Below are 26216 nucleotides of genomic sequence, written 5' to 3'. Positions count from 1 at the left end.
CATCCTGGCATTGGTCCAGGGCTTGCACAGTCTCACCTGATTCAGATGTAATAGAGAAGTACGGCTGAGTGTCATCAGCATACTGATGATTTCCCACCCGAAAACTCCTAATGAAGCTTCCAACAGATTTATATAGCTATTTAAAAGCATTGGCGATAAAATGGTGCCCTATGACCTTCACTCGTCCATCTCCATAATCCTCAATTGTCCCAAGTCTCCAGGTTCCTCAAATGAGTCCATCCTTTGTCTTTTGCTGACCCTTTAGCCTAGAACTCAGACACCAGAAGGACATCTGCGTTATTTCCTTGAAATCTCTCTCAAACCCCACTTTTTTGAGCGAAGCCTGGGCAATTTATTTCACACTGACCTGAAATCAAGCTTAAGTACTGAAATAAACACATTTTATACTCCTGGCTCCATCTTCCACTGCCGCCTGCCCTGTATCAAACTGGAAACTCTTCGGGGCAGAGATCTGTCTTCTTACACTTTGTAATGCACCGTGTTTGTGGATGGTAGCAATGATGATGGTGAACATGGCAATACTGACCAAATCAGCGCCAATATGGGACAGAATGGAAGATGGAATCTCTCTCTCTCTCTCTCTCTCACACACACACACACACACACACACACACAGAGTGTATATACAAGCGCACAGAAGAAATGCAGGCAGGATGCGCTTGAAGCGCTGCTCAGTCTGTGGCCAGGATTAGCCAGGCTGGCCGTCACGCAGGGCCGGAGGGAACCACCCAAGGCGCGCCCCAAGCTTTCAGCTCTCCCTTTCCCTTTCCTTGCCAACTGCCCGCCAGCCCGGGCTCGCGGCGCTGCAATCCTCCCTCCCCTTTCACTTCCTCCCCCCCCCCCAACTCCACGCACACGCTCCACACACCCAAGCGCGCTCGCGCGCTGTTGTTTGTCCCAGGGAACCCGGGACCACGTGGCCTTGCCTGTGGCGTGCCCAAGGCCTGGCTCGCGCCCGGGCCCCGGTGGTTGGCTGGGACTTTGGTTGGCGGGCTGATTGGCGGGCGAGAGAGAGAGAAAGAGGTGAGAGGAAAGAAGAGCCCGCTGCTTGTCACTAGGCAGCAAGGCTCGCCGTTCCAAGGCGCGCGCACGCACGGGGTTGCCTGGAGACAGGGGCGCGCGGGAAGAGGAAGGGGAGGGGAAGGACAGAGAGGAGGAGGGGGAAGAGGAGGGGGGATGTTACGTGGTGACGTTAATTCTATATGAGCGCGAGCGGCGGGAGCTCGGGTCTTTTTACCGCCAGCCGCGCGGCGCTTCTCCCTCGCTCCTGAGTCACTGCGAGACCCGGCCTCGCGCAGGTAGGTAAGCGTGGGCTCGGAGGGTGGGGGCCTCCTGTTACAATAGGAGGCGGTTGGTGGCGGGGGAGGGAGGGGGAGCCTCTGCCCTGGCTTGGAGGGGATCTCGCGCTCTGCTCTGAGGCGGAGGGGGAGAAAACAGGGAGGGGGCAGAGGCGGCCCCCTTCTCTGGCGGCCCCTCCGCAGGCGGGGAACGTTCCCCCACCGTGGCCATTCTCGATGGGGCGCCGTGGGGGGCAGTACGTGCGGGGAAAGGGCCGCCCGCCCGCCCATCTCCGCTTCTCCCTCGGGGCGAGGCTGCGGTCAAGCGGGCCGCCCCAGCTTGGCCTAGTCTGACCGGCTGAGCCACAGGCGAGCACGTGGGGACGAGACGCGGTTCTGGCTGGGCGGCCTCCGTCTCCCCTCTCGCCCGCCCGCCCGCCCGCCCGCCTCGGGCATGTTGAGGAGAAAGGAGCCGCGGCGCTGTGGTGCCGAAACGTAAATAAGCCTCGCGGCGACTGTGGCGGGTTGGGAGGGCGGAGAAGCGGGAGGGAAGCGGAGGGCCCGATGGGGAAGGGGAGGCACCGCGCCTGGGCAGGGCTTGGAGGGGGGGGGGCGCTTGTGGCGGGAAGGTTGAGAGTCCCTCCACGCTTCCTTCTGTTCGGAGGAGAGGCGAGACTGGCCAGAGCAGCTCCGGGACGGCTGGGTGTGCTCGAGGAAAGGCTTCCCCACGGCGGAGCCTGGCCGGGCTGCGTCCGCCAGGTAGTAAACAACCGCTGGCCTCGGTTTCCCGCATTTTGTGCGCCCTTCTTGTCGCTCTTGGAGATTGAAAGGCTGCAGGGTGAGTGCGTGTGAATAAAAATGGGCGTTTTGCTCTTTTTGAGGTGTCAACTAAGTGTCCCAAATAACCGGCTCGGGGGGTAGTTGTGCTGCCTTTAAATTATTCCAAACGCCCCTTATCAGGTGCTTTTTTAAAGGTGCCACAAAACCCGAGGTTTTCTTTTTACATGGTTAGTTTACAGGCGCCTGGGTGGGTTGCACTGAAGACGAGGGCACGGGGAATGACGCTGGGCGGAGGCAGGGAGGCTTACGGTCTTGAAGGTACTGCCCACTGCCGCCTTGGTTTTCAACTGGCAGATGGATCATCGCACGTGGGTTGCGTCTGATCCAAGGTGGGTCTCTTCTTGAAGCGGTGGATTACGGGTCCGGAGAGACGTGCCATGTAAAATATTAAAAGAAGGGTCCGTGTTGTGGGTTAGGGTAAAAGTGGGTCTGAAAAGGCAGCAAAAGACGGATTTGTCTCTGTAATGATAGGCTGGCTAAGTGGAAAAGCTTGTTGTGGAACGAAGACCTTCAAGACATGGCTGTTTTCTGTAGTCTTTGTTTAACATCCAGCAACAGCCTGTAGATGGTCAGATAAGTGCTGAGAAGGCCTGACACTCGGCTGGAGTTGTTGGCTTTTCTTAAATTGTAAATACCAAACAAATCAGGCTTTAAAATTGGCTTGGATTTCAAACAGTGGGTTTCAAGGTTCATATTTACCTTGAAGATCTCATTGAACAATGGATGTTGAGTTTTTCACAAACAGGAATTTTAAAGATTAAAAGTGACCCTTCTAGGCTCCATGTTGTGTGTGTGACCTAATATTAAATTTTGTGTATGGACGCTAATGTCAATTTTTGTGGCCTTAGTATATTTACTACAGCAGTATAGGCAGTGTAAAAACATTCTATAGATTTGTTGGTAACCTCAAGCAAGTCACCAGTCTCTGCTTCAGTTACTCTTCTGAGGGTGGATTTGCAGAATTGTAAAGTACTTTGTTCCCCATGTTATTCAGATATTCATAGCAGGCAGTGATAAAACATTCAGAATAACAAAGTCTCAGTTTAACAGATTCCCATTGTGTGTGTTTTAATAGAGGTCTAAAGCTGGAATTATTTTAGCAGTTAATTAGGAGCAAGCCCTGGTGAACTTGGTGGGACTTACTTCTGAGTATACATATATAGGATTGTGCTGTTAGTGAATGCATTGTGGCTTAATTCCACATGGGTGTTCTTAGGATTAACCATGCTTGGCTTGCATATCTCATAAGGCTCGAAAATGAAAGGGGTATACAATTGATATTACTTACCACTGTGTAGTTCAAATAAGAATTGCAAAAGTGACCCTTCAGGTGTTCCTGTGCTTCAGGATTTAATAAAGTATGATTTAATAAAGTAAATAATAAACATTCACACTTAAGATGGAGGAGAGTTGCTCTTCAGGACTAGGTAAAGGGGCTATGTTTAAAGTGATGGTGGTTACATTGGGTATTTCGTAGGCCCCTCAAGATGGTGAAATGTGTATTTCAACAATGCTATGCGAGTTGAAATTCATTTGAGATTGATAGTCCTATGTAGGTGCTCTGCCCATAAATAAGAGGTATCACAATATGGCGTGGAAGATCCCTGTTCCCCTTACTCTGTGACAGTGCATTCACAGATGCTGTGTGTCTAGGTGCAAAGGCCCTGTATGGTTTTTATCTTGTTCAGCTGTTTGCATTCCTTAACCTATGGATGAGGGGAGCTGAACAGGAGTATTTGAGTTCTGCACAGACCTCCATTTTCTGTGTTCCCATGCATGTGTGCCATGAGGATGCCGGGCATTTGTGCATGGGGGGGGGGGGTCCCTGCATGTGCTTGTGGTCTGCTTTGAGGTTTCTATCTTATGTTGTCTCGGAAGGTTGCAAATGGCACCATGCATGTACCTTTAAATGAATGAAAATCCTAGTTTACCTTAGTACAGTGACTTCACCAAACTCATAGCATCAACAGAAGTGATACTTAATGAAACTTGTGTATCAGGGTCAATGCGTGGAAGTTAGACTGCATTTTGGAATTATAGTACAGGGATGTAATAATCGTATCCAGCCCAGTAGAGAAAAGAAGAAGAAGAGTTTGGATTTGATATCCCGCTTTATCACTACCCAAAGGAGCCTCAAAGCAGCTAACATTCTCCTTTCCCTTCCTCCCCCACAACAAACACTCTGTGAGGTGAGTGGGGCTGAGAGACTTCAGAGAAGTGTGACTAGCCCAAGGTCACCCAGCAGCTGCATGTGGAGAAGTGTTGACAGGAACCCGGTTCACCAGATTATAAGTCTACCGCTCTTAACCACTACACCGCAGTAGCTTTAGTGCATCCCTATCTACTATAAAACTGCTTAATATTGGTAAAAATTGTTGAAAGAAGGTGACACTAGGTAGACTAGCAGCAAACTATGCATAATGTTGACAGAGAGAACTGGCCAAACATTGAGACCAAAATACAGCCACGCCTGCTATGATGCTGTTCTTTCTGCCTTTAGTTCATATGCCTCTTCTATGTCTGAACTCTTTTATTTGTTCTTTAGCAGTTCTTTTTTGTTGACAAAGTAACTCCAGGTCTCTTTTTACCATATTGAAAGCAGCACTTTTTACACTTCGATGACTAGTGTATGTATTTCTGCTAGTCTTTTTAACATACTGGTAGCACAGTACAATGTCACAGCTTGTTCTATTCACCAGTAAGGTCCCCTGATACGATTTTGTTTTCATAGTTCAATTAAGTATAAAATTATTTCCCTTACAACTAAATCCTTCTCTATTGATTATATTGGCAGGAATTCTATTTTTATGTTGTAAGGATGGTGCGAGCTGTGACCAAAATGTTTGGGGAAAATCTCAGAAAACAAGTAAGGACGGGGCACTTAGATGCCTTTGTCTTTCAGTTCCCTTGAATACCAGGAAGGGAATATAATGTGTGAAAGTTGGAGGTGGAGGAATTAGTTGCATACCTCTCCTCAAGTTGTCCTTTGCCTTTATCCACTTCTAGAGGCTATCCCCCCTTTACATTGAAATGTCTGTTGGAACATTTAACCTAGTGCATGTTGATTGAATGGATCTGAGAGGGTTCTAGTGTATTGTTCCTGAATATACTTTGTTACTTCTAAATGATTGGCAGCAGTCCCTTGTTCAGTTTGGAAGCCCTAGGAAATACAGTGGACGCTTGGGTTGCGAACGTGATCCATGCGGGAGGCATGTTCGCAACCCGCAGTGCTGCATCTGCGCACGCATGGGTTGCGCTTCTGTGCATGTGCGACCGCCAAAACCCGGAAGTAACCCGTTCCGGTACTTCCAGGTTTCGGCACATGCGTACTCCCCCCCCCAAAAAAAAACCCGCTACCTGAAGCGTCTGTAACCCGAGGTTCTTAACAGGGGTAGCAAACAGTAGTTGTCAGATATATGGACTGCAATTTGTAACATTCCTAGCGAGGATTGAACAACAGACTTGTTTGAATCCCACACTGAATCAGACTGATTTGTGCTGAATCTGGATAGGGTCAAGGCAGCTATAGTACATGTCAGGTAGACCTAAATTGATTTGTAGTGATATGTGCTGATCTGGAGCTCAAAACAGTCTCTTAAAACTCCAGATAGACTGTCTCCAAAGTTGTGCAATTATTGCAACATCATATAAGGAGAACATCCAGGTGAGGTAGGAGTGGGAGAGGAGCAGGACATTGTTCATTAAGGGTCAGAATCTCATCCAGCATTGTCTCTTAGGCGTTCTGACTCTTAGAAGTAGTTTGGTGGCATTTATGTTCTTTTTCCTGCACAGTACTCTACCTGTCCTTAGGCATATTCATTTTCCATTCTTTCTTGATCAATCCTAGTCCCATACCTACACAATAACATAAGCGTATTTGTCTTTGTTTTAGCTACTTAAGCTGTGTCACACACCCCTCCCATTTGGACCCTAGTTTTTTAAAGTTAGGTTTGCATTTTATTTACATCGGTGTTCTGTTTTCTGTGTCTCTTTATTTGTGCTTTTGTGTCGGTATGTCTTGTATAATAGCGCATACATTATGTGCACAAGGAGCACACATATAGTATAATAGCGCATACATCAGCATTTTTTTTTCTTTTTCAAAAAAGCAAACTTCAAAGATGGCTAACACAAAACCCCTAGAGCTACTAGTCTTAAATTTGGCAGAGTTAATCTCCTTTTGAGCAGCTATTCTATCTCCAGATTTCATGCACCTAGGTGAAAAAACAAAGTTATGGTCATTTTGATTTCCTGGTGCAAGTGAATTGAAATACAGTGGTACCTTGGGTTACGAACCGTCCTGCTTACGAATGCTTCGGGTTACGAACTCCGCAAACTTGGAAGTAGGTGTTCCGGGTTGCGAACTTTGCCCCTGGATACGAACGTAATCTGCTTCCGGGACCTATGTAGGGAATGTGCGCCTTGGGTTAAGAATGGACTTCCGGAACAAATAAAGTTCGTAACGCGAGGTACCACTGTACAAGTTTTGGATTTTAGGTAGTGTAGTATATGAGCTGTGTATTCTATGGGGCATCCACTGAAATAATTTTTTGTGTGAGATACTGTCATCTTAAAGGGTGTAATGGCAGTAATAAAGTTTGGATCATTACTAATTTTTTTTCTTAATAGGACCTGTTTGTTACATTATAGAAATATTAATTTTCAGGGTGTTTTATCTTGAGGTCTGCATACTATTTCTATTTCTCGATAATACATATTTTAGTTGCTCACAGTACTGATGGTTTTCATTTTCACTTTATTGATTTATTTTCTATTTACTAACTGGGAATATTAGTCTTGTTCATGCTAGGGTACAGCAGCATACAAATCTTATCTCTGGCATGTTGTAGTAATTTTCAGTATTTTTTTCATAAGTATTTCCAAGTACTGTATTATTTTATACATAAACTAGATATGAATCTAGTAGCATCAGCATGCTTGTAAATTGACTTCTGCTCATTCAGGTGGGACTTACCCTTCCTTTTGGTCCCCTGCAGACCCAATGTGCCCCCAAAACCTGCTCTGGATGTTGGGTGACCCTCAAGAGCTGATGGGAGGATAGTAGGGGACTGTAGAGGGAGACCATCTTAACATGTACATAAAATATTTGGGGAAAAATATTCCAAATATTTTAAAGTCTCTTTTAGGAAATACATTTTATCCCCCCACCCCCATGGTTTCAGAAACTAATATTTCTATACCATTTAATGTTTAGATGTGTTCTTTAGTATATTTTGGTTGACATACCATCTTAGCAAATTGCCCTGTCAAATATGTACGTGTTTACTTTAAAAAGAGAAAATCATATGAAAAGAGTAGATAGAATTAGCATTTGAAGCAACTTTGGATCTGGCGATCCTTTGTGTTTAGCCAAATATGCTGTCTTGCATTCAGCTTCATTTTCATTTCTTAAGCTGCCTTTAGACTTCAAACCATAAGGTATATATAACAATACTTTTTCTTCCTCTCTGCCCAAGAACATCTCAGATAAGATTTGCTTCAAAGCTAAAGAGAAGGTACCATGCTTATGTTAATTATCCTTTTCTAGCAAGTTGAAACTAACAGAGCAATGACAAAGTATGAATGTTATTGTTTGACTTTTGTTTGAAATACATTTACTTCGGCAGATTGCTTTCTAAAGAATAAACTTGTACCAGGAATAGTTTTATAGAAGGCCTTCCAACTACAATGTTTTCACTAAGACAGACAGCTACTGTCACAAACTTGAAACTTACTCCCCATCCACCCAAGAGTTCAAAGAGGAAACGTACAGTCCAGTTGAAGGCTGTGAGGAGAATTTCAAGGGAGGGGAGTGGGAAATCAATGTTATGTCTTCCTTTATCCCAAGTCTTTGCAGACTTGAGCATTGTGCAGATTGGCTAACACACATAATTTTACCCCCAAGAAAAATCTGGCCATGGTTTTGCACTTTAAAAAGCTTATGTATATGTCATGGTCTCCCCCCCCCTTTTTTAAAAGGACATCCTGCATGCATGAAATATGCAGGAAGTGACAGGGCTCATGCCTAACCCAACTTTTTGTTAGCAAGTGCTCATATTCTGACATTTCAGGATGAAACGGGCTGTTCATTTGGCTGAGAACCTGCTTCTATTGTATTACATCTATTTCCACTTATTCCATTAATATAGAAGTTCTTTTGTAACTTAATTCCTCATATCAATATTTTAGCTGTCCTCCAAGTTTAACTTAAGTGTATTTAACTGTGCTTAAGAAATGAGAGTTTGAACTTAGGGTTTGGCCTTTATAAGCAGCTGTTCTGATCATCATTAGTAAAGCCTGATGACACTACCAAGCAAGGCTTCAGAGTGAGCCCTGGCATTGTTAGCATGTCTTGCTACTTTGTGCCAGCAACTCTGGCAAGGCAGAAAACGGTTCTGGAATCTCAGTTGAAGGTCTCTTGAATATCACTGCTGCTTCTGTCCTAGTGCTGGGGTGAAAATACTTGATAGAAAATTCTGATAGAGAATTCCAATGAGAGATTAAATGACTTGCTCTGCAGTGCAGAAGGAATGAATGATGGAGAAACTGTAGTTCTGGAAGATTTATGGATATTAGGGTTTTTGATTAGGGGCAGAATCATTTATTGAATACCACTGTTGAAAATGGGGTAAGGTCACATACTTGCGGATACATAAGTTTGTCAAGAATAAATGAGAACTTTCAATAATTTCCACATTCTTTTAACCCCCAGCTTGCAAGGCTCGGTTGTACATACTTCATGAATCTACTCTTTCCCATCTCTTATTCACTCTTCTTATCCTTACATATTTTTAAAAGAAAATGGAAGTTGCTGGTTGCAACTCATCTCTGGGATGCAGTCATTGATCATGTAGTCAAGACTCAGGCACTCTTGATAAATCCTATGCCATGCCACTGTTGCTTCTATATTTGAACTCCAACCATAAGAACAGTTACTCCTGTGCTCAAGGAGGCTCGGTTGAAGTTCTTCCATGGCCTTTGCTTCTCCAATTTAAGATGCATCTGATAGCTTGGCTTGCAGAGCACCTACTTAGAGTGAAGAGCAGTGTTCGAAATTCAACAAACTCGTTTTGCAAATGGCCATCAGCCACTTGCAACCACATGAAGATGACTGACTGACATCTTGACCATCTGAAAGTCCATGCCTAGAGTTCATTGGATCTGGACTGTTTTAACACACTTCTGCCACATCCAGTAGAATTCTATCAATTCTAATTTATCCACACAATTGGAATAAATTTCAGGAACCAAAATGCTTTTTCTGTGCAGCTTGAGCAGGAGCAGTGAACAATGTTAGTTAAATGTTGTAGCTTACTCCACCCCATTGCCCTGCTTACAGTTGTGAAGAATATCCCTACGTTATGAATGGTCTGTGCCATCATTCATTAAGGCAAAAAAGGTTATGCTGGGGATTGGAGTCCTGAAGTCAGCAATGTGCTGGGAGATTGGAACTTTTCCTTTTATCAGTGTGTTGCTTGTCTGCAAGGTGCTTTGAAGTCCAACTTCAGGACCTCAAAGCACCAAACATCAAATCACCTGACATAATTTTTGACACCACTTATTTTGGTCCACGGACCCAGAACGTTTCCACACTTCTGCTGTAAGAAAGCATTTTATCAAGTTGTAGATGGGAATTGCTGACAGCCACTTTCTTAACAATACATTTCTCTTACAGTCACAGGGATCCTGCAGTTATAGCCATGCAGTTCACACCTGAAATTCTTAGAGTCACCATAATTTTTCTCATGCTGATAATGCACAATGCTGCAATTTATTCCCAAAGTGTATATATCATGAGATGTGAGAAGAAACACCCTAAGATTATGACATCAAAATAGTATTTACACATAGTATTTAAAGTTGTGCTTCCAGATAACATGAAATACTGCCATATAAAAGGTTTTGTATCATGCAGAAGCCTTCAAATATTGTATCTTCATCTGCTGAATCTTAGGCCTGTGACACTAGGTACAGGATTATTTCATATGAGTATGAAAGGATGTGACCAAATAGGTGATATGTATGAGAGGGGTTCGTGAAAAGAAGGAAATGGACGTCAGAGAAGGAATTGAAATAGGACATGCCTCACATAGCCAAAAACGGCTGGAAATTGGAGACCTTAAAATAAATGGTGGCTGGTTGAGTGATCAGCCCTGGTGAGACCACTATGTTAAGTCTTCCATGCAGAAGCCTTTTAAGTGGTCTCCCAACTGATGGCTGCAGTGGAAGAATTTGCCTTAAATAGTACTGTCTCTTGACTGACAAATAGTCCTGTAATTCAGAATGTGCACAAACCTAGCAATGCTAAAACCTTTTGTATATGATTTTGGGGTGGGAATACAAACTTTAGACACATTGGACTTTAGTACTAATGTCGTACAATTATTAGTTTTTTCAAGCAGTCTCCGACATTAGTTGTAATGTTAGAATATGAAATGACTGACAGTATGACAAAACGTCAGACTGAATATCTGTTTCCCAAAGGCGTTATAAAAGGGTCCTATCCTGTTTTATTATTTTATTGTTTAAGCTGCAACTTAATGTAAAATGTTTTCTGTTCTTTTCTAGGGGTTTTCTGAGGTCTAGGAAAATGGCAGACATTGACAAGTAAGCATGCTAAATTTTGGCTAATGCGCCGTTCTATCTTTCTATCTATTGTGTGAAATCTGCAGATGTGTTCTTTCTTACAAGGGCATATATAGTTAGTAGCAAACAATGTTCTAGGTCTTCCAGTTGTTAATATAAATTTGTAAATTTATAGGCAATACTTTTTAATCCTAGACTTACCGTAGTTCAGATACTTAGCCAAGGCCCAGCAGTGTTTATGTTGGAGGAGCAAATACCGCTTATTTTGACCATGCACATGATGCAACGCGTTCTTCCTACTCAATTTTTTGTGTGTATCAAGCCTGCATGTAAGGGCTCTCTGGGTGCTTTTCCCATATCAAAACATATTAAATGTTATTGCACATTTATGCAAAGTGTATACTGTATTTGTAGTAACCTTTGCTTGGGACTTAGGGACATACCCAGCAGGTTCGACTGAATAATAGCAATTTAATTGTACATATGGATCCTGGTCCCTTAAAAGGTTGGCAATAATTATAAACCACATACATGGACTCAGAAAGAGGTGTGTGCTGGTCATTTCTTATGTAGCTATTTGCAAGCAGGCTTGCGGTTTACCCAATAGACATTCATATCAGGTGCAAACTAGAGAACATTGCATGCCTTCAGTCCTGTCACAGTGAGGACAGGGTGTTTTCTCTTCAGTTAGGATAATAATGTTAAATCAGAAAGACAGTGTTGTCTTACCTCCTCCTGAAAATGTCAGTTACATTTGCTTCTGATGCTAAAGGCAAGGTAGTGCACAGTTGGGGAAAGATGCAAGTAGAAACATTTATGCAAGGAAGGTAGAACATCAATTAATTTTCAGTATGTCTATGTAGAACATGGGTTGCAAGTTGTGAATACAAATTTTGCTTCATCCCCTCCCTCAATAAAGTTAAAAAATCAAACAGTCAGCTTGTAGAAGTCTGATTCTAATAATCATTTATCACTCTTGGAGGGTCTTATCAAATCTTTGTTCTGTTGCCCACCAGTTAAGCAGTGCTGTGGCTCTCAGTCCAGGAGTATTAGTGTGGCTTATTATCAGGCTGTAACCATTACAGAGTATAGTTATGCTCAATCTCCTGATGCCAAAGTGTTTGACAAGTTATATCCTTCCTTCTACTTGTGATGGATCTCTGGTGTAAATAATATCTTAAAATACTTTTCACTAGATTTTTCTTTTTGCAAAAGGTCACATATTTTATCTGCTTTACACTGCACCTAACACCTTCCAATAACATACGTGCAATTGCAAACTATCCAAAGGTTCTCTGTATAGCTGGAGTAAGTGTACATCTCTCCTCTTCCTCTAGTGATAATTGCTTTTTTTTAAATCAAACGAGGGAAATCATAGGCTATATCTGTCATGCACAGTGCCTCTTATGGATCATGAATATACACCTTAATAGAACAGTGTTTGTCTCTGATTATACTGGCTTTTTGCATGTTGCATGTGCTTTTGCAGTGAGAGCCTTAAAAGCTCAAGTCCCTGCCAACTTATAGATAACATATGGGATGTACATTAGAGAAATGATTTGAAAGACACTAGCTTCTGGGCATTTTCTGAACTTTAATATGCTAGATTAAATCTGAATTGGTAACTTGCTAGATGTACTTTCATACTACATTTTTTTGGGTTAAAGAGATTCAAATTCCTGTTTTGACTTGGAATTTAATAGCAAAGAACAGGCTGAGCTGGACCAGCAAGATATGGAAGATGTTGAAGAGGTAGAAGAGGAAGAAACTGGAGAGGATGCTAACAGTAAAGGTAAGGGGAAAATGAGCCCAGGCAAAGGTTTTCTTCTGTAGGCATAATGGAAGAAGTGCTTTTCTTGGCTCAGATACCTGCTGGTTAAATATTCACCTTCAGCAGATCTTGCCATTCAGAGGAAAAACAAATTGATTGTTTAGTGCAATGCTTACCTTAAATGCTTTAGGCAAACTAGTGTGATTTTTGTTTCCCATCTCATAATCTAGCTTTTCCTGTGCATGCTTACTTGGAGGCAAGTATTGCTGCCCAAGTAATGTGTATAGGATTGCTGTCTTTATAAACATAGATATTTAGCATTAAATTTTGTGACTCTTGAGGTGCGTGTTAGACCTTATGTATCCTAATTATATGTGTTACCTCTTTTGGTTACTTAACATGGGAGGTAGATATTTAAAAATAGTCATCCTTCTGCTATAACAGTAGATCTGTTGAGGCAGGTTTCTTTTGACGCTTGACTTCTAGGCAATAAGTAATGCAAAATCTTGACATTTTATGTTATATCATTTGGTAAAATCTGAATTGCAAGCACTGGGCTAAAATTTCATAATGGGGGAGTATAATAGTGTTTTTTAAAACTTCTTTTGTTTTGTTAAGCACGCCAGCTGACTGTACAAATGATGCAGAATCCTCAAATTCTTGCAGCCCTTCAGGAAAGACTTGACGGTCTGGTTGGAACACCTACAGGATATATAGAGAGGTAGAGTGTTCAGCAGTTACATATATTATTTCCTCTTTGTTTGTTCGTACCTCTTTAATAGATAAAATTATTTGCGTTATGTTAAATGGTCTTTGTTCTGCAATATTAAGTACAGAAGTACGACCTACAGGTTAGAAATAGTGATGTTGGAAGGTAGTCTAAAATCAGGACATAACAATCTGCTTGAGAGAGTAATAGTGACTGCTACTTCAGAAAACTTAAGTAATTAAGGCTGCAGTTACACACACACACTGCTTGAGAATAAGTATAACTGAACTCAGTTGGGCATGGAAACAATTGCACTTTTAGTATTGAAGATCAGAATGTGGTTGCTGAACCACATATCTGTTTTGTGGGTGTTGTATGTTTGAGCAGTCTATACAGGTATTTCATTTTTGAGACATATACAGAGTTTGCTTCCTTTGAAATTTGCAGAGCATATGTGTGCTCTCCATATTGCACATTCTGCCCCTCTTGATAAACTTCTGATTTATCTCAGGTTACACTGACTCATGAAAAAAAACATTGTAATAAAATGATAAAATTTTCTTGGTATGCATTTTGTAAGAGTGGAGATGGAAGATTGAAACCGATTGACCATACTGCTGAAAATTCACAACCCATGTACTATTTCAGGCTTCAGGTATAAAAGTGAATGTTGTGCCAGTGTAATAGGCCCCAAGTCCACTGCTTTCCACACAATGGAGAGCCACAAGTTTTTGGTAGGTAGGTAGTACAAGTAGTAACAATCCTCACAGCTGAGTGGGCAGTGATCTCCATCACTAGCATTTTGTGGGCTACTTCAGAAAAGTATTAATGACACTACCTTCAGATCATCTGCAAGATTGGACTGATGGATGCTGGGTAGAATATACTGCTTTTAGGTTGGAAGAAGGAAACAAGTTTCAAATGATATGTCCTTTAGATAAATCCAAAATGTGAGAATTACTTTTAAAAAAGGAAAAAGCAGGTATGCATTTGAATAGAGCTTCAATAAAGAAAGTTTCTCACTTTTTAGGAAGACATCTGTACAAGTGTTGTTCCCAAGAAGCACCTGCAATACTTTTTCTCTCCCCCCCCCCTTCTTTTCCTTTTCCTTTTTACATTCAAGTGTCTATAATGATGCCCTGATAACGCTTTTTCTGAATAAAAAATGTAATGGGAAGCTGTAATTTTGACCACAGAATGAGGCACGTTTGGTTTGTTACCTCCAGGCTTTTTCTGTTCCAAAAAGCCTCTTCGGTGTCCCATCCTGAGGTGCCACATAAGCATTTTACTTCTATGCAAGCGTAGAAGTGGAATTCTGTAGGAAGGAAGCAACTGGGCAATCAGTTTGGAGCAGAAATGACAAGCAAGGAAAAGGTCAAACACCCTAGAGCTGCTGCTCCGAATAAAAAAGTCCCACACCATCTAATCGCTGGCCACAATTGATCTTACATCTGCTATGAACTTGCTTTCTTTTCTCTCGTAGCATATTTAAGTAACCTGCAAGGTCCTTGATCCAAGATCAGCAAGTCCTTACTGAGTTTCATGCTGTGCTTTCACTGAGATACTATACCTTTTTGAGAGTTTTCAAAAAGCCATCTCTTCATCACTTCAAGTACAGTAGCTCATCCCTAAAGCTTATATAGCATGTCAACTAAAGCATTTGAAGCAAAATAAATTAACAGGAGTACTGTGTTTGAGCTTTGTCTAATACTTGCACGTTTGCTTGATCTTAAAATGTTTTGTAGATGTCCATTGCATTTCATACTTGATATCACCTCTGAATATGAATTAGAAGGGCAGGTTTGGACTACTTATCTATAGAATATGCAATGTATTCCTTGAATTGATTCAAGAGAAGCTACTCTCTGTTACACAAACTGACAGGTGGAGAATTGGGAGCCCTTATTTATTACTGTAACTTTTACTCCTTTGTCAATTTTTAACTTGATCTAGTATACTGAAATATAGTCTACCCAATCAAGCTAAAGAAATATTGCTCAGCTATGTCATTTCCTGTTTGTAAGTAGTCAGCCCCTGTCCCCTGGCCAGCTGATATAACTGGCTGGTGCCCCATAATCCCTGACCATTTACCATACTGGCTAGGACTGGTGATAGCTGTAGTCCAAGCGTCTGAAGGCACAGTGTTAACTACCCTTAGGCTGGCCCAACTGCTACTCAGTTATTGAGGCGCCCACCTGTCAATCACTTGTCATTAAGCCATCAGGTGACAGCATAAAATGGGCTCGCTATCAGCGTTGGTTAGCTTATTGGCACTGTGAACCCCATTTATTCCATTTACAGGCAGTGTTTGGATTCAAACCATGTCTGGAGACAGGCCATTTTCTCCTACTGCAAACCTGTCTGTAAAGAGTCTGCAGAGGACAAATGCCACTTACCTTTGATTTGTAACAGTTTACTCATGCAAACAGGGGCTCTTGGTGGGTGTGCAAAAATGCAAAGGAACAAGAAGTTCTCTACGTCATTATTTGTTGGTCTCTGTTTTTTCAACCCAACATAAAGAAATTTAACTGAAGCCAAACAAAAACAGGTATCTCATTTAAAAAATTGTTAAAAGCTTCTGCTTTTAATATTCTTTACAAACATTTAAATGTTTTTCTCCTGACCATAAACTAAAGGTAACAAACATTGTGACCTCCAGGTGTTGTTTGGCTGCAAATCATGTCTGATGAAAGTTAAAGTCCAGCAAAATCTGGATGCTCCCCCTCCCTAAACCCATCCTGTGACCAGCTGTGAGTTGCTGCTTTGGAATCCCTGTTGTAAAAAAGGCTCTTCAGTAGTTTAATTACTCCACAGTGCCTCAGAAGCAAAAAATGATTGGTATTGGATTTCTGGAAAAAGAGTATCGCATACACATTTAGATAAAAAATACCCATCAATACAGTCCTATTTTTGTATGATTTAATATGGAGCGGTTATTAAGAACCTGATTTCTTGTTATCTAAAGAGGAATTGTTGTATTTCCCCCCTTTTTGTGTGTGTTTACTAATTCCCCCTGGTTTTGTGACCAGTATAGGCCACATTAGCCCAAACAGAGTAGGCAGCAAAGTTACCCAATTTTGAATAAAGACACAGTAGAGTGTCCCATTGATTGCAGCAGGATATATCACCATGTGGTATTTTTTGGAGTGTTGCTGTACTTAAGAAGCATTCACTTAGGGTTCTCCCCCCCCACAAGGTTTCTGGAAGAATACTGCTTACCCCTTTTTTAAATAGCCTTCACAGTAAACCTGGGTCTCACTTCTACAGCTTGTAAAATTGCTTTAGTAATGTGTTGCGATCTTTTTTTCTTTTCTGGTTTTGGTCGTCCTTCAAACATTTTCACATTACCAAAAATAGGATATGAATAACTGAAAGCAGGATAATATGCAAACACTAAGTTATATATGGTGATCAAATTTAGAAATAATTACTAGAATTTCAATTTAATAGACTTCGATCCAAATAATTGCCTATCTAAAATTCTCCACCCATTGACCACCTTGTCTCAGTAAGAACTGGAGCCCTCTCCTGAATGTCCAGTGTTGGGCATCCAGGAAGGTGGGTAGTGGCCTGACACTGAAAGAAGGCACATGTCCACTCACGTTCATTACTGAAATGAAGTTATCCGAATGGGTTTCTGTAAGAAGCTTTAGTTTGGCCTCAATATTGAAATATGCAACTTTCATACTATTTTTCAACTTGGTGTGAACAGATACAACAATATGAAATTAACCTTGAAATTTACTGACTTGTAGCTTTATTAGGTTTTGCTTACAAATTCTACCTGAAAGGTGTTGCCATGCTATTTATTACAAAGCATACCTAATACTGACATAGCTTGTAATGTAAAGCAGTTGTGTGCTGGTGTATCAATCCTGGGGATCATGTAACACATTGTTTTTATCTAACTCTGACTACAGTAAACTCTGTATAAATAAATACTAGATAGAGCTTTGAATTTGGAGCTTTTGCTTACTAACTGTCCTTAAGTCCACCCAAGACTAATTTAAACTATGAAAAGGAGGGGGTGGGGTGGAGAAAAAAGTAGGTGTATAATGTTAATATTTTGTGTGAAATATCAAAGCAGGAACTTCTATCACTATGGTTGCATATGTGTGTGTGTGTGTGTGTGTGTGTGTGCATGTATGTATAGATGTTCTTTTTAAACAAGTCTCATCTATTCAAGAAATGGCAGGTTTTGTCCTAAGCATTGGTGCTGCAGGGTTTAAACAATTGGCTATTGGACACGCTTGGTGAGACAGCAGTATTGGGGAAGTTGAGGAACTTACCATGCTGTACTTCTCCCCTGTCTTCTGCTTGTATATGACGAGGTGCCAGAGGCATGCTTAAGTCTTGACTGGTGAACTTTGGAAAGTTGACATGTGCAAAGCACACCTGAAATTGCTTAATCGGTGTAAGGCTAGGGGGCATGATAAGTCGGGTAAAGGTGGCCCAGGCTGGACTCCATCCAGGATACGTCAGTATCTGGGATTGACCCTGTTAAATTGTTATCCTTGTCACGAATTAAAATTACCAGCTCAGAATACTTTAATAGATCTTTGTTGTCTGTGCCTAGTTGTTGCCAGAATTCACTTTTACTTCAGTATGTGCTGAATTATTAAAGAAAACAATGGGTTCTTAGAATCCAGAGAATTCCAAAATTCTCTCAATGTTCAGCACTCAGTCGAATCCTTTATCCTAAAATCAGCTGACCTGAGCAGCATTTTTAATGTGTTTACTCAACTTTTCAGTTGTTAGTGTCATGTCACTTTAACTTTTGAACTGCATGGAGTGCACTTAATATACTGCTTGCAAAGAAGTCACAGATAGTTGTTTAATCTGTCTTTTCAGGTGCTAAATTAAGTTATTTAAAAAGTTAGTTTCTAAAACATATATACACCTTGAATTCTGAAATTTCAGTTGATAATTGATATTAAGAATTGTGTTCAAATTGAACAATATTTTCCACAAAGAAATATGGTCTGAAACACTTAAGGGATTTCCTGGGATGGGCGATTATGGGGTTTATCTTGTTCTATATGTAAGTGATTCAGAATTGATATTGTATATGTTAATATCCATAAAACCTTCAAAAATAAAAATCACTCTTGTGTTAATATCACAGTTTTGCTCTGCTGTTGCTCTTGGAAATAAAAGTTAACAGCATAATTCAACCTGTTTAAAGGAAACTTTATTAGGAGAATGAATCAACATGATTGTCATTGATGTAACAATGTAGTATTATATTCCTCCCTCAGCTTGCCTAAAGTAGTTAAGAGACGTGTAAATGCACTCAAGAACCTTCAAGTTAAATGTGCACAGATAGAAGCAAAGTTCTATGAAGAAGTTCATGAATTGGAAAGGAAATATGCTGCTCTTTATCAGCCCTTGTTTGACAAGGTAATCTTTATACTTTTACCTCTAGGGATGAGAGTTTAATTGTGCAGAGTCAAATGGGACCAAATTCCCACTGGTTCAGTAATTCTGTAACCTTTTATTTGCAAAAAAATTAATAATAATACTTATTTGTTGCTTTTGTTGGTATTGGGTCAAACTAAATTCTGGTAACCTGAATAAACAAACAATTTACTCTTCCAGAGGAGTGAAATCATCAACGCAGTTTATGAACCTACTGAAGAAGAATGTGAATGGAAAACAGATGTTGAAGAAGAAATTTCAGTGAGTACTTAAATATGATTGTGGGTGGAATTAATTGTGTATTCGTGCTTTACAAGTTTGAAGTACTGTAGACTTATTCTAGTAGGAAATGCAGACAAATCATTCAATTTATAACTCTAAATTGTTTGCCCCCTTGATGGCTAGTAAACATTTTGATCGGGTTAATGTTGTTTTGTATTGGATTGATATAGCAGCCCATCAATAAACATTTCCTGTGTGTCTTATAACAATTAAACACAGTGACCCCGTTCTCATGTGGCTCTAAGATAAGACATGGCTTAGTTCAAACATGTGGATTTCCAAATAGCAGATTGCAGCTGTTGCACTCTTCCCTGGTCCTCCTGCTGCCAAGAGGTCTGAAACACTTAGTGTGCTATGTGAACCAGGATTCATGGTTTGCCTCCTCCAGAGAAACCATGTGCTTATATGACCAAATTTTGTTTGGGGGTTTATAACTCATGGTTTGTCTGGGATGAGACAAACAAAGAGTCTCTGTTCAGACAGCACATCGTACCATGGTTTACCTCACACCAGTACAGTAGCAGAAGGACCAGGGGAGAGCGCATTCACACTAAGTCATGATTAGGCTTACTGTTATATGCATACTGAACCAATATATATATTACATATATATATGTAAATATGTACATATTTACATATATATATGTAAATATGTAAATATGTTAAATTACATATATATATGTAATTTAAACAAGACAGCCAAAAATATTCCTTTACAGATGCAGCATAAAAACAGCATAAAACATTTTACAACTCATATTTAAAAGAGTTAAAATGTTCTGATATCCTATGTGTGCCTTGAGAGGTTCTGTGTAGCTTTAAGTAGTAAGGTGCCTGTCTTACATAAATATTGGAGTATACAGCCACTAATCTTAAATACTATTAGATTGACTGAAGGTTTTCCTGTTTGTTGTGGTTACTAGTATAACACTAGATTTCTTGGTTAGTGTGCAGTACTCAAATTTTAGAAAGAGTAACTTCTTAATTTTAACAAGGAGGAAATGAAAGAGAAAGCCAAGCTTGAAGAAGAGAAAAAAGATGAAGAAAAAGATGACCCTAAAGGAATTCCTGAATTTTGGCTGACTGTGTTCAAGAATGTTGACTTACTCAGTGATATGGTTCAGGTAAAAGAATGACTTTTAATTTCTTGCAATTTTGCTGGTAAGCTAAGGGTTGCATCTAGTGTTGTCTTGCTTAGAGTAGACCCACTGAAAATTATGGGCGTGACTTTCCCAGGTTCACTGATTTAAGTGGGTCCACTTAGAGTAGAATTTAGTTCCAGACTCTAAGGAGCCTGTTTTTTTCTGGAATTCAGCTTTAGTTTCTAGTAATCCAGTAATCCATTTTTTCTGAGAAACATTCAGAAAGAATAGATCATTTGTCTTTATGAACTCAAAATTCTACACCATAAGAACATGACATAGTTGTCTTAGATCAATCTACAGTGGAATCTCGTCCAATATTTTGTTCCTAAGTGTTTCAGCAGTGCCTTTTGGGAAACCCACAAGTTAGGGGGTGAAAGGTGCAACCATTTAAAGTTGGTCCCCAGTATCTCATATTTGGTGGCATACTGCCTCAGAACATGGATGACCCAGTTAATTTCATGGACATCAAATGCTAATCTAAAAGCTTTTTAAACCAGTAGTCCTGGTTACATGCTGTGGCAGTGAATTCCTCTTAAGTTTCTGAACTTTCTACCACCTATGTTGAATGTTATTCAGCTGTCATTGCTCTCACATTAGTCTACATCAGAAGCTGTCATAAGGGCTAAAAGTAACATGTCATACAACAAAAACTCTGATTCTTGAAAAGCTGGATACCTCACTCAATATCACATTCCACATTTGCATCAAATTGCAAAGTACATACAGCCCTGGGCATGTGGTATGCTTTTTCATTTCTCAGAAGCTTGTGTTTTATGAGAGTACTTGTTCAATGGTTGCCACTACCTGGAGAACTAGCTTTGATTGAAATATGGATTTATGAATCAAATGCTCACCCCAGATTATTTGTATTTGCTTCTTTTTGCTATGTTACGCTGCTTTTTCTTCTTGTAGCTACATGATAATTGTCATGTTTTTTGTAGGAACATGATGAACCAATTCTGAAACACTTGAAAGATATTAAAGTGAAGTTTTCAGAGGCTGGGCAGCCTATGGTAAGTTCTTGATGAGAGTACATTGAATATTGAGATACATAAACTATGCTTCTGTTCAGTACCGTACAGTAATCAACTGTAACACTTGAAAATTTTGCAATCTATTCTACGCTTGTAGGAGTCTTAAACTTGATGGTCCACATGACTTGTTAGCTGAAAATTAGGGTTGAGTTAAATACGTAGGATTTTGATACTTAATCATGCAAAGACTTATCTCTGATTTGCGGCTGAATGTGTGGACTGGCTCCATTTGAAAAGGATATATTATGAATATGGATATGTGAAGATTCTGTAAGAACTTCATAAAGATCTGTGTTTCCAGTTGGGCATTGCTAAATGAGAGCTTTACTGAAAATGGGATCCCACCAGTGTAAGTTCCTTGAAAAAATGGGGAACACAAATGAATGCCATGCAGAAAATAAAATGTACATTTACGTGTTTGTTTTGCAAAATTGAAGTATAACAGTTTGGTTATACTTTTGAAGTATAACAAAACATTGTGTAGACCTGCTTTCCCAACTTGATACCCTCCTGATGTTTTAGACTCCAACTCCTAACCCAGCCAACTCCCTGCTGTCCGAGACTGATGGAAGTTACAGTCATAGAATCATAGAGTTGGAAGGAACCCTGAAAATTCTCTAGTCCAGCCCCCTGTAGTTCAGGAATATGCAGCCATCCCTTACGGGGACTGAACCTGCAACCTTGGCATTATCAGCACCACACTCTGACCAACTGAGCTATTCAGCTGATGTGTCCAAAACATCTGGAGGACATTGAAGGTGTAGAAGGCTGCACTATCCAATGTATCCATTTGAGCAAGAAATAGAACTTAAGCAGCACTGTTTGCTCCTTTATGGTACTAAAGTAATTCCATTGTTTTGACATATTGGATAGCTGACCTGCGGTGCTTAATGATGCATTACTCACTTCTTTCTAACACAGTCTTTCTATATTTTTTAAAAAGACTTTCACATTAGAGTTCCACTTTGAACCCAATGAATATTTCACAAATGACGTGGTGACAAAAACATACAGAATGAGGTCAGAACCTGATGATTCTGATCCTTTCTCCTTCGATGGACCAGAAATTATGGGTTGCACAGGGTAAGTGTGATGTTCTCTTAAAATAAGTGGTTTACAGTCTTCCATAACATGAGACTGGCCCAGTTTGCATGCAGTTCTAAGCCAAACTCTTTGCAGGCTCCTCAAAAGGAGATAGCAGCCCAGTCATTTAGCGACTATGCTGAGCCAAGCTGTGGTTTTGCTTAGCATCCTGTTCAAATTCACATTCATAGTTTAGCTTTCTCCAGGCAAACCAAGAGCTATAACCAAAGTTTTCCTGCTTGGTTTACCGGCACGTCTGCAAATGAGGACAAAATCTGTAATCTATTGTAAGAATATATACAAGTAAACTATGATAATCCAGTAAATTAAAAAAGTGAGGCAAAGAAAAACAAAGAGTAACATAAATTCCACTAATAGCAGCTGCTATTAAGTTCTCAAGTAAAAGAAGAGTTTTTTTAGCTGTCAGCCTAAAGGCTAGCAAGTAGGTGCCTGACAAATAAACAGAGTTTTAATAGGCAATGTTCTATCACATGAAAAGAACTTTCACTTGTTGTTACCCACCTTGCCTCTGAAGGTGGGGGCACCAAAATCAGGGCCTCTGTTGAAGTCAGTATGGGTATGAATGTGTGCCTGCTTACTTCACAATGTAAATTTGTTTTAGTACAATAGATCATATTTTAATGGACGCAAAATGTTTTAACTTGTGAGTGATATACCCCTTACTCTAAAGAGAGATAGGTAAGTTAGATATAAATTATATGTGCATTCTCTACACCCAGCAATCACAGTTCAGAAAATGACAAACATTTAAACCTGGAACAAACCATTTCACTAAAGTGTAATTAAATTCACAGATATTCCCTGACTCTTACTTATGACCAAAGTCCAGCCCAAATTGAATATTCACCATTACATTTTAATTAGCAATTTTAACCTCTAGGAACATTAATGCCTTGCCTGTATGCTGAATTCCTTGTGTAACATGCATGCTGGAATGGTTGCTGGGGTTTAGCTTGAGATTGCTCACTTTTTGATTTAGGGCCTTGTGCATTGCTTTGAAGTCAGGTTCTTCTGATCCTGGTATTTGAACCAGAGTTATGAACCCAGTTTCTGGTAGTTGAATGGTGCTTGTTATCCTGCCTGTGCATGATCATCACGAGTGCCTAGATACTAATCCACCCAGCTTTGTCTTGCCAGCCTAAAAACAAAACTAACTTGTATTGCAACATGTTCAAAGGAAGTTACTTAAAAACATCTGGATGTTCAAAGATGGTTACTTTAAAACATCCAGACCTTCTCTGCATAGGCAGAGGAATTTCCCCCCCACCCCCAGCATGTTCAGCATTACTTGAAGTAATTAGTGGCAGAGTTTCAAAGTGATGGTAACACCTTTGATACTACAGTGCTGCCTACAATACACTTGAGAGGCTTTATGGAGAAGATTCAAATGGGGGGTTTAAGGGCAAGGACAGCCTATTGGAGGACTGAATGTCCTGGAACAAGAGAGACCCTGCAGCCTTTCAGCTTAGATGTATTGCAGGTGGGATATGTGTTGAAATACTGTATGAAGAGAGAACTCATTTTCAAACCACGTATTTTGCGGTTTTATGACCCCTCCCCCTGTGACCTGCAGGTATAGGGCAGTATATAAATTCAATAAATATTAATACTGTTAAGAGGGAAAGAAAAATGTAATTGATTCATTTAATTCAGGCGTTACTTTTTTCCTCATACTAGACAGCTCTGGGAAAAATAGCATGAGAACAGGCCTGACACTGGCTTGTTATTCATAGGATTGAATTGGACTCCAACCCCACAAGTACTTAACTGCTAGTGTTCTAAACCAGCTGAAATACTTATATAAGGATATCCTTGATTTATTAATTTAATTTTCTCATAGGTGCCAAATAGATTGGAAAAAGGGAAAAAATGTTACTTTGAAAACTATCAAAAAGAAACAGAAGCACAAGGGGCGTGGAACAGTTAGAACAGTGACGAAAACAGTTTCCAACGATTCTTTCTTCAATTTTTTCAGTCCTCCTGAAGGTAAATGGTTTCTGATGTTTTTTTTATTACAGTAAAATCTGAATATTGTGGATTTTTAAATATAAGTATAATCCTATATCTTACTACTTTTCCTTTGCAGTTCCTGAAAGTGGAGACTTGGTAAGTCCCTCTAGTTTAATTTCCTAATAAATGTAACTTGGAGAATATTTAAGATAAAAGCAGTAGCAAGAGATAAATTTTAGGCTTCTTTAAGATAATTTGAAGTGATTTAAGCAGTATTTCAAGTTTTCAAACCCAAATTAAATGTGTTATTTTTGGTGACTGAAATTGAGAATTCAGCACTCAGTCGGGGCACAAATAAAGATTTTTTTTTTTTTTGGAGATAATGAATTAATTTTGCAATCTGTTATAAATAATTGGGGAGAATATGGCTTTAGACAAATTTTGTGTCATAGAATGGTATCATTCCCCCCCCCTAAATGCAAAGTCATAAAGCTTTGAATTCCTATTACCTGTGCAGGATGATGATGCTGAAGCAATTCTGGCAGCTGATTTTGAAATCGGTCACTTTCTACGGGAGCGCATAGTTCCACGATCAGTATTGTATTTCACAGGAGAAGCCATTGAGGATGATGATGATGATGTAAGTCGTGCTTGTTTTCAGCTGTGCCAAAATTACCTTGGAACAGTAGCTGTACCTCAGGGCTTAAACGGAGCTATAACTTACCACACAGACTTCATTAATTATAATAGAATTAGACATAGATGAAAGTGCATGTTACGTTATGGTGCTAGATTGTACGGTTACACATAGGGCTGAATTTCAGGCTGGGTGCTTTATGTTCTTCATGCAAGAGCTTGTTTTTAGAACACATAAAGTATGAATTGGGATACAATCAGAATGAGTTTCCCCCCTAAGCAGGCGCAATAATTAGATGTCAAAGCGATTTGAGTTTAGAGTGCAGCTTTCCTTTTCATGCTGAGGTTTAAGTGTATGTAGAATTGTGGCATTAATTGGGTTTTTGCTAAAAGTTCCCATGCTTTGCAAAGTGCTCCTGTGCAATGTAAATTAACATTGTTATGTCTGGAAATAAATGCAACTCAAAAGCTCTAATATGCAGAGTAATGTCCTTAAAGTACTACTGTCCTCTTATCTTAATTTTTGTCTCCCTCCTTCTCCCCCCAGTATGACGAAGAGGGTGAGGAGGCCGATGATGAGGTGAGTTTCATGGTGGCTTAACTGGTTTCAGTAGTTAAAACGTAGCACAAAAGTGCTTACGAATCCTGGAATGTCAGACTCTCAGCTTTGCTCTTTATGACACGCAAGTGCGCATTCAATGTATGTGCTGTATATTTCAGGAAGGGGAAGAAGAAGCGGATGAGGAAAATGATCCAGATTATGACCCCAAGGTCAGTAATTGATGCATCTGACCTTTGTAAATCATTTCCCTCCAATAAAGTTATCAAAGTCCTGTAGCACAGCTGTGGTCTTCACACTGATATGTTGGTGTGTTTTTTCTTCAACAGAAGGATCAAAACCCAGCAGAATGCAAGCAGCAGTGAAACAGTGTGTATGTGGCCTTGAGGATTATCTGCACTGTAATAGCCTAAACACAACTATTAGTTACTTACAGCCTTATGTTTTGTATCTTGGTAGAATTAAGTAAACAATTTGTTAAAACAAACTGACAGAACCAGTTTAAAATGTAGGTTCCTTGTACCTAGCATTTTAATAGTACTTTTCTGCCAAAATGTAGAATGCAGTAAATCCCTAAAGCATGAATAGTTAATTCATTGCTATATATAGTTTGGTTCTTGTGAAGTCTGTTGTCATGTAGCTATTAGACTGCAGCTGTGAAGATACCAGAACTGTTGACGGAGACCAATCTTTGCCTCCTTTCCTGAAGAACCAACCAAATCTGTCAATTTCCATCAAGACCACATTGGACGTTCATAACTGTCTGCTTGTTTATGCTCTAGGTTTTTGTATTTTGTGATGGTGACCTACAGAAAAAAAAACTAGAGACATCATATTAAGGTTGTTTACCACTGGGGTGTGAATAAACCTAGTATTTTCAGAAA

At 40.2% G+C, this 26216-nt stretch overlaps 1 protein-coding gene across 9 annotated transcripts; it reads left to right on the top strand.

The window, feature by feature from the left end:
• The first annotated feature begins 1031 nt into the window (after positions 1 to 1031).
• Positions 1032 to 26216, top strand: NAP1L1 (nucleosome assembly protein 1 like 1). Of its 9 annotated transcripts, none has more exons than XM_083401144.1 (15): positions 1032 to 1319; positions 10707 to 10745; positions 12428 to 12516; positions 13114 to 13216; positions 18463 to 18604; positions 18803 to 18883; positions 19900 to 20028; positions 20991 to 21062; positions 22027 to 22166; positions 24028 to 24173; positions 24274 to 24293; positions 24655 to 24777; positions 25321 to 25353; positions 25494 to 25544; positions 25662 to 26216. In XM_083401144.1, exons 2-15 carry the CDS (start codon positions 10729 to 10731, stop codon positions 25695 to 25697), a joined length of 1182 nt encoding a protein of 393 aa, XP_083257270.1. In that variant the 5' UTR covers positions 1032 to 1319; positions 10707 to 10728; the 3' UTR covers positions 25698 to 26216. The 9 variants fall into 9 exon arrangements, with proteins under 9 accessions (XP_083257270.1, XP_083257272.1, XP_083257275.1 ...); XM_083401146.1 differs by having other exon boundaries at positions 1042 to 1319; positions 19903 to 20028; XM_083401149.1 differs by having other exon boundaries at positions 1177 to 1319; positions 13162 to 13216; positions 19903 to 20028.

The sequence above is a fragment of the Podarcis tiliguerta genome, assembly GCF_965153285.1.
Source record: "Podarcis tiliguerta genome assembly, chromosome: 10".
In the NCBI taxonomy this organism is placed as follows: Eukaryota; Metazoa; Chordata; class Lepidosauria; order Squamata; family Lacertidae; genus Podarcis; species Podarcis tiliguerta.
The sequence above is the reverse complement of the archived record's forward strand: the minus strand, read 5'-3'. Positions and strand labels throughout refer to the sequence as shown.